At 34.5% G+C, this 8,120-nt stretch overlaps 2 protein-coding genes across 2 annotated transcripts; both read left to right on the top strand.

Annotated features, from left to right (window-relative positions):
* Positions 1–509: 509 nt before the first annotated feature.
* Positions 510–5,580, top strand: LOC139858836 (serine/threonine protein phosphatase 2A 55 kDa regulatory subunit B beta isoform-like). The gene is made up of 14 exons (XM_071847672.1): positions 510–721; positions 1,538–1,641; positions 1,766–1,864; positions 2,032–2,151; positions 2,258–2,404; positions 2,504–2,595; positions 2,689–2,807; positions 2,889–3,012; positions 3,094–3,217; positions 4,505–4,573; positions 4,693–4,784; positions 4,885–4,962; positions 5,068–5,111; positions 5,239–5,580. The coding sequence occupies exons 1-14, from the start codon at positions 622–624 to the stop codon at positions 5,367–5,369; spliced, it is 1,443 nt and encodes a 480-aa protein (XP_071703773.1). The 5' UTR covers positions 510–621; the 3' UTR covers positions 5,370–5,580.
* Positions 5,581–5,911: 331 nt separating this feature from the next.
* LOC139860285 (uncharacterized) lies at positions 5,912–7,762 on the top strand. The gene is made up of 3 exons (XM_071849052.1): positions 5,912–7,226; positions 7,400–7,657; positions 7,758–7,762. Exons 1-3 carry the CDS (start codon positions 5,912–5,914, stop codon positions 7,760–7,762), a joined length of 1,578 nt encoding a protein of 525 aa, XP_071705153.1.
* Positions 7,763–8,120: the final 358 nt, after the last annotated feature.

Genomic DNA, 8,120 nt, shown 5'->3' on the forward strand with positions numbered 1-8,120 from the left:
TAAAATAGTTGATTTTGTACCACAAATTTCCTAAATAAGAACTTGAATTCAAAAACAATCAAACTTCAAACTCAATTAATGTCACCAAGTACATAATCAGTAAGGACATGGAGAAAAGAGCGGCCCAAAAAATGAAAATATACCCTAATTTTAAAACATATCACATCTTGACGAAAATTTGACTGATTTTGACCGTTTTGACCAACTTTGACCGTCTTTGACAGACTTTGACCGTCTTTGACAGACTTTGACCGTCTTTTGAGTCGTTTTCAGAAAAAACGGGACGGAAAACTCAAAAAAACGACGCATCGGCCGACGCGTCGGCCAAGTCGGCCGACTTTTACAACACTCACTACTAGTAATATATATGACATTTTTTTAGTAATAAATAAACATATATAATATAATAATATAATCATTTCATACTTTATTAATAAATCGTCTAATCAATTTCAATTTTAGAAATTTATTTACTCCTCAAGATTCCATTCCTTTTCCTTTGTGAGTTAAAACACACAGCTACTTCACTCGATTCCCCAAATTCATCTTAACCTTTTCGATTTTTTTACGAAAATGCAAATTATTTTCTAGAATTCGTTCCTGTTATTTGAAGCTTCCTAAATGGACGGTGATGGTGACGTGGCTATGGTTCCTGAGGGTTTAGACTGGAAATTTTCTCAGGTCTTTGGTGAACGTGCTGCCGGCGAAGAGGTCCAAGAAGGTATAAATATTGAAATAATTATTCATTTATTTATTTATTTGTCTTAATTTTATTTTCAATTGATGTTTATAATAATATGTAGATTGTTGTTACAGTCATTTTAATATTAAACCTGTACTTTTGTGATTGATGAGTTGAATGTTTATAGTGAGTTTATTCATTTAATTAATTTACTTAATGATCAAATGTTTGATTAGGATGTTGATTTTTTGATAGAATTAGTGTTTGAGAAGCTAATGACTTTATGTGTTGTAATCATTTGTATACTTGTAGTTTTATTCAACTTTAGAATTAGGTGGTCCAGTAAGACCTTTTTGGTGTTAAAACTTATTACTAGAATGAAAACATTAAATAGTGTAAAGTAGATGAGATCATAAGTTATTCGATGGAGTAGCAATTTAACAAGGGAATTCGTAGTGTAGAAATTGTTGCGGTGCGTTTGTTGACATTGTCTTCGAACATGATTATAGTGTCAGGGTGCGGTTTAAGAGAAAGGGTGATTATGGTATTAAAACGCGTCACGATGCACCTTTTTTGACACTTTAAATCATCATCATTTCTTTCAATTGACAGATCAAAGTGTAAATAATGGCGCAATACTGGAACCCTTCCTCCTTTTTGTTTTACCTTAAGAGTTTTTTTATATCCGATCCTTCTCCTATAGCTTCGCTGTAGTCTAACATTATCTTAAATGTAATTCAAATTTATATTGCTATTGAGCTTACAGCGAGTTAGATCCTTGTACCAAGTTTAGTAGTATCTTTGAAAGTTGAAAATGCCATCTACTAATTACAGTTTAAAGTTGTTACATTGCAGTTGACATCATTTCAGCAATTGAATTTGATAAAACTGGGGATCATCTTGCAACCGGTGATCGTGGGGGCCGTGTCGTTTTATTTGAAAGAACTGACAAAGTAAATGTATGTTGCTTGTCCGTCTCCTTTGAAATTTGTTCATATATACACTTCTTACATTATTATAATTTTAAATTTTTAGATTGTTCACTAATATACTATGTAATAACATTGAATATGTATAAAATAGGATGGTATTGATCGGAGAGTTCTAGAAGGAATGGATTGTTCTAGCAGCCGGCACCTTGAATTTCGCTATAGAACTGAATTCCAGAGTCATGAACCAGAGGTTTACATATTTTCTCCTTATGTTTAAGGATATATATATATATATTTTTTTTTTTTTGTATTTTTTTATTTATATTTTTTTTAATGGATTTTAGGCCCGTTATCATGTCCATTTTACCCCCGTTGGATCATGTTTATTTATTCTGCAATTGTTGACTGTGATTTCAGTTTGACTATTTGAAGAGTTTGGAAATCGAGGAGAAAATCAACAAGATTAGATGGTCTCAGACAACTAACGGGGCCATGTTTTTGCTATCCACCAACGATAAAACCGTCAAGTTTTGGAAGGTAGGAATTAAATATTTTGATGGTACTTGTTACCATTAAAGTTTTATTACCATCTCTTTAATTCCCATTTTTCCAAACTTTACTAATATCTTTCTATATTAACCAGGTCCAAGAAAAGAAGATTAAGAAGATATGCAACTTTAATGTGGATCCCACAAAACCAACAGTCAATGGTTATAATTTAAGTTCGAATGTGCCTATGTCATCTAAATCATGTTCTGCAAACGGAATTGCGTCTCTACGTTTACCTACGGTAGTTGCATGCAGCCTAACTATTTAGTATAACGTCTTTCAATAATTAATCATTTAGGTTTTCATCTCAATATCTTATGTCTACTGTTATGTTTTTTAGGTAACCAGTCATGAAACAAGCCTTTTAGCTAGATGTCGAAAAACGTATGCGCATGCACACGACTATCACATTAATTCCATCTCGAATAACAGGTGAACTCCAATATTTTATTATTAATTTCATTTATTTTGTTGACATGTATAGAACTTATGGATGTAACCTTCTTTTTATTTTTTTTATTTTAGTGATGGTGAAACATTTATATCAGCTGATGATCTACGTATAAACCTTTGGAACATGGAAATTAGCAGTCAATGTTTTAATATCGTTGACATGAAGCCTACCAACATGGAGGATTTAACTGGTACATCTCAATTATATTAATTAATTTTTGCATATTAAAATTTTTTTTAATTACAAAAAGTAAATAAATTTGTTGATGCAGAGGTGATAACATCAGCAGAGTTTCATCCTTCACACTGCAATATGCTTGCATATAGTAGCTCAAAAGGCTCAATAAGGCTTCTCGATTTGCGACAATCAGCTTTATGTGACGCTCATAGCAAAATGTTAGTTAATTTTTTTAATGGGAAGAAGAAAAGATTTTATCTTTACCTGTAAATTTTAAATTTTTACATTTACTATTGCAGATTTGAAGAACGTGAGCTTCCGGGTTCAAAAACTTTTTTTACAGATATTATATCGTCAATATCTGATATCAAGTTTGCAAAGGGGGGTAGGTACATATTGAGCCGCGACTACATGACCCTTAAGGTATGTATTACATTTTTTTTTTTTTTTTTTTTTTTTTCTGTTGAGATTTTGTTGGTTACCCTTGTGTAGAGACTTATTGGACTTTTATATTCATGATCCATTTAGATTGATATCCTTGATCTAATATTTTTTCATGTAACACCCTCTCCTTAAATCATCCATACTAGTTTTAACGAGGTAAAAAAACCCCGCTGCGGGGTAGTTTTGGTCGGTTAATCGAACGTAAAAAAATAAAGGAGTGTAAAAAGGAAGGGGAAAAAGCTATAAAGAAAAGAGGGAAAAAAATTTGAAAACAAAATAATAAAATAAAATTGGACCGGGTCGGGTCAACCCAGGTCAACCGGGGCAGGTCATCCGGGTCGGGTTGACCGGACTACTGTTCACAACCTCATGGTATTTAGTATACAGTAGTAGTAGTAGTAGTAATTTTTGCTTATCTATATAACTGTCATTTTTATTCTATTTCACTTCTATTCCTAAATACGGAGTATTAAATTACTCCTACAATACTAAATGAGATGGGGATTTTGGCCGTTTTAGCCATCCCACGCTTTTCAAACGCCAACAATAACAAATTTACAAAACTAACCCTCAAACAATGTATATATGTCAAATTTTCAAGGATAAAAAATGTAAAATTTTTATTTTATTAAAAAACTTGAACAAACTTCACCCAAATTTTTAACGCCCCATATCGGCCCGCTCGCCACACGTTAAATTTTTCCGACACCACCGTTCAACTCGAAATAATTTTACAAACACAATGCAACTAACTATACGCGAAACAGATGTTTTTTAAAAACCGCTAAATATTTGGGGCTATCTTTTATAGATATACATACACGTATAATAAACAACCCAAATTACGCGATTTTTCCGACGTTAAAAACGCGCATGCGATTAGGTATACTAAGTACTAACCACGTGTATTCAAACACACCCGCCCCAACGCGTTTTTAAATCTATAAATACAAAACGATACGTTAAATATGAATATTCAACCCAGAAAGGCCCGCCGCATCGCGCGGGACGATCCGGAACTAGTTAGAATCATTATTAGTAGTTTTAAATATGATGATAACTTTATGTATACTTAAAAAGAGGCAAGTGGATTATTGTAAAAGTTTTTAAGTGGTTTTTTCGATTAAATACTTTTAGAATCTGAATGCCTTTTCTTGATCTTAAGAATACTGCATGTCTACTATATTATTATTAATTATGTATAATAATGACTGGACCAAAATATTTTTATATGTTAATACAATTTTAATGTGTTCATATTGTAAGCTGTGGGATATAAATATGGGGTCCGGTCCAGTTGCAACGTTCCAGGTGCATGAACATTTGAGACCCAAGGTAATAAATCTTTCAACCCCCTCTTCCTTTCAATTGAATATTAAAATTGTAACAAAACAAAATAAATCCATTTTTACAGAACAATCTTTCATTTTTTTTTTTTTTTTTTATTACCACAGCTGTGTGATTTGTATGAAAACGATGCGATTTTTGACAAATTCGAGTGTTGTCTGAGTGGAGATGGACAGCGAGTGGCAACTGGTTCATACAGGTCCGATCTCACTTTTTTTATTCACCCGTGCTTAATACTTATTTCAAATTCTATATTTTTAGGTTTCGTGTGTTATTACTAACTATTAATTTTAATCCAGCAATATGTTTCGTGTTTTTGGTTGTTCCGAAGGCAGCTCAGAAGCAACAACTTTAGAGGCAACCAAAAATCCTACAAGGTTCTCAAACGAACTTTCTTCTTCTTCTTCTTTTTTTTTTTTTTTTCTTTTTTTTTTTTGTTATGTATATCTTATTTAACTTGATGCTGTATACGTCTAATATAGGAGACAAATCCAGACCCCTCCAAGAATCGGTGTTAGCAGGCGAGGTATGTATACAGTCCACTTCATATTAACTGATAATTATTTCAACTTTTTTTTTTTTTTTTTTTTTTTTTTTTTTTGTGCTACGCTAAATGCATATGCATACTGCTGCTTTCATTTTAATTTTTATAGGATCGGAAAGCTCAGACATAAATGAAAACGCTTCTGATTTATCAACAAAGTTGCTACACTTAGCATGGCACCCAAATGAAAACTTAATAGCATGTGCTGCTTCAAACAGTCTGTATATGTATTATGCATGAAAAAAGGACTAATGGCGTAATTGTAAATTTATTTCTTTTTCGATCAAACGAATTTAAGCTCTCCTACAACCAGATAACCGGGGAAACCGGTAGTTGAAACCGGGGATCATTTTTGGATTGGAAGGAAGAAGCTGTGTTGTGAATCAATTATATTATATTTAGATCTGGATTTAAATTGTATATTTATTAATTTGGAGATTTTGGGATCTTGTGACTGTTGTTTATATCATGATGATGGTTGTCTTTGAATTGCAAATATCCGTTGAATGCATTACTTTATCATATATTATTCATTCATCATATAATATATAAAAAAAGGTTAAACCGACATTTTGGTGACTGTAAACTAGTTTTACAATCAACATGAGAGAAGAAAATCATGTAAGATTGTAAGTTTATTAGAAGTCAACCGTGATCTCAACTCAATCGAGTTATATATGTAGATTATATTGTAATCCTTATTTTCCATGTATATAGAATAGGTTGTTATACACTTGCTAAAATATGTGGATATTCTTGTATTATATATTACGATCCAATGAATGGAACAGATCATTGAAGATCATTCACTTTCATGGTATCAGAGTCAAGGTACCTTCATCCCCAAAATCTCTCTTCTACTTCATCCTCTTCAATCGTTCTTTAGCAATCAACCATGTCAGGCAAAATTCACCCCGCAATCACAGTCAATAACATCCGTAACTTCATTCCTCTCATTCTCGAGATGGATAAAACACAGTATCATTCTCGAGATGGATAAAACACAGTATGATTCTTGGGCAGAGTTGTTTAAAATACACTGCAGGGCTTTTGAGGTCATCAACCACATCTTACCTCCGGCCACTACTGATTCAACGAACTCCTCACAGACAGCTGATGACTCTTCCGCCCAAACTGAATCATGGGCACGCCTAGATGCCGTCGTCCTTCAATGGATCTATGGTACAATTTCTATTGAATTGCTGCTCGCTATTATGACCCCGGTTCAAACTTCTCGTCAAGCATGGGATCGGTTAAAGGATATGTTCCAAGATAACCAACACTCCAGGGCTGTATATCTTCAACATAAATTCTCTAACATTCGTCAAGATGATTTTCCGAATATGGCCGCATACCGTCAAGAGATCAAATCAATTGGAGACCAATTATCCGACGTTCGTACCACCCGATTAACCGATGATCAACTTGTCCTTCAACTCATCACTGGCTTGAACGAAAGCTACCAAAGTATGGCTACTAACCTTCATCACCGTAGCACGTTACCATCCTTTTATCAAGCAAGGTCGATGTTGCTCCTCGAAGAAACTCGTAAGATGAAACAAGCCTCAACCGCCGCCACCACCGTTGGTACTGCTCTCCTAACCACAACCACACCACCCAACGCGAAACCCTCATCATCTGGGTATAGTCCAAATCGTGGTAATTACTCCCGTGGCAATTGTGGCAATTATCGAGGTTCCAATAACAGGAACAGAGGCAATTTTCGTGGCAGAGGTCGAAACAATTTAGGTTATCCATCGGGCTACTCTAGTGGGCCTTATAATTTTGGTGGGCCTTACAACACCCATCCACAGAATATGGGATACGGACCTTGGGCTTGGCAACAGGCTACTTGGAATCCGCTCCCTTGTCCATATCCAACATCAAACTGGACTCGGCCCAACGTGCCATATCCACCCACTAATCAACCTGGACTTTTAGGCCCAAGACCACCACCAGGTTATGCTCAATCAGTCACGTCTAGCACACCTACTGCTACTGATATCGAAGCTGCCCTGCACACAATGACATTGAATCCTCCGGACGACAATTGGTATATGGATACCGGTGCTACCTCTCACATGACGGGTAATCAAGGTAATCTCATGTCTTATTATCATTAAAGCGCTCTAAAACGTATTATTGTTGGTAATGGTAACGGTATACCAATTAACGGTCATGGTCATACACTCTTACCTCTCCCTATTAATCGTCCATTATATCTTTCTAATGTACTTCATGCTCTAATTTAATCAAAAATCTTATATCAGTCCGTCGTCTTTCTATTGATAATAACATCTCACTTGAGTTTGATCCTTTTGGTTTTACTGTGAAGGATTTTTCGAAGGGGACCCCTCTAATGCGATGTAATAGCACTGGAGATCTATATCCGCTTCATCCATCAAAGCTGCAACAACTTCAGTCTCATTCTGCTTTTACTGTTTTATCATCCGACTTACGGCATCAAAGACTTGGTCATCCCGGTTCAAATGTCATAAGTTCACTTAGAAATAAAAATTACATTCATTGTAATTCCATTAATAAAAATACTATTTGTCAATCTTGCGTTTTTGGCAAGCATATTCATTTACCTTTCAATACTTCTACTACTTCTACTTATTGTAACAGACTGAAACCCGGGCTAGTTGTAAGTTGCCTATTTTGCCCTTAGGGTTTGTGCTTAGTCTTAAGTGCTTTTATTTTAATTATTTTATTAGTGTTTTATTATATTTGTGTGGTGACCAGTTTATGACAAGGGTCCCAGAACAGGTTGGTTTATTTAATTTGGACTCCGTTAGGACCGCCTAAGGAGATACGAAAGGTTATCAGATAAGATAACTGATAAATACCCGTGTGTTGTGGGGTATGGGTTTTAATACCCATTTAAGAGTGTAAACTGCTTCTTTATTTCCATTTCTAGATTTTTCTCAAAACTTGCTCGTACCTAGCTTCATCTCCTATACAAACCCTAGTTTTATTGAAGATTAAAAA

The sequence above is a fragment of the Rutidosis leptorrhynchoides genome, chromosome 7 (genome assembly GCF_046630445.1).
Source record: "Rutidosis leptorrhynchoides isolate AG116_Rl617_1_P2 chromosome 7, CSIRO_AGI_Rlap_v1, whole genome shotgun sequence".
NCBI lineage: Eukaryota > Viridiplantae > Streptophyta > Magnoliopsida > Asterales > Asteraceae > Rutidosis > Rutidosis leptorrhynchoides.

Coding starts and splice junctions, on each gene's coding strand:
- LOC139858836 (XM_071847672.1), top strand. CDS start 622: ATGGACGGTGATGGTGACGTGGCTATGGTTCCTGAGGGTTTAGACTGG. Junction 722..1,537: donor CGGCGAAGAGGTCCAAGAAG/GTATAAATATTG, acceptor GTTACATTGCAG/TTGACATCATTTCAGCAATT. Junction 2,596..2,688: donor AATTCCATCTCGAATAACAG/GTGAACTCCAAT, acceptor TTTTTATTTTAG/TGATGGTGAAACATTTATAT.
- LOC139860285 (XM_071849052.1), top strand. CDS start 5,912: ATGGAACAGATCATTGAAGATCATTCACTTTCATGGTATCAGAGTCAA. Junction 7,227..7,399: donor TCACATGACGGGTAATCAAG/GTAATCTCATGT, acceptor ATCTTATATCAG/TCCGTCGTCTTTCTATTGAT.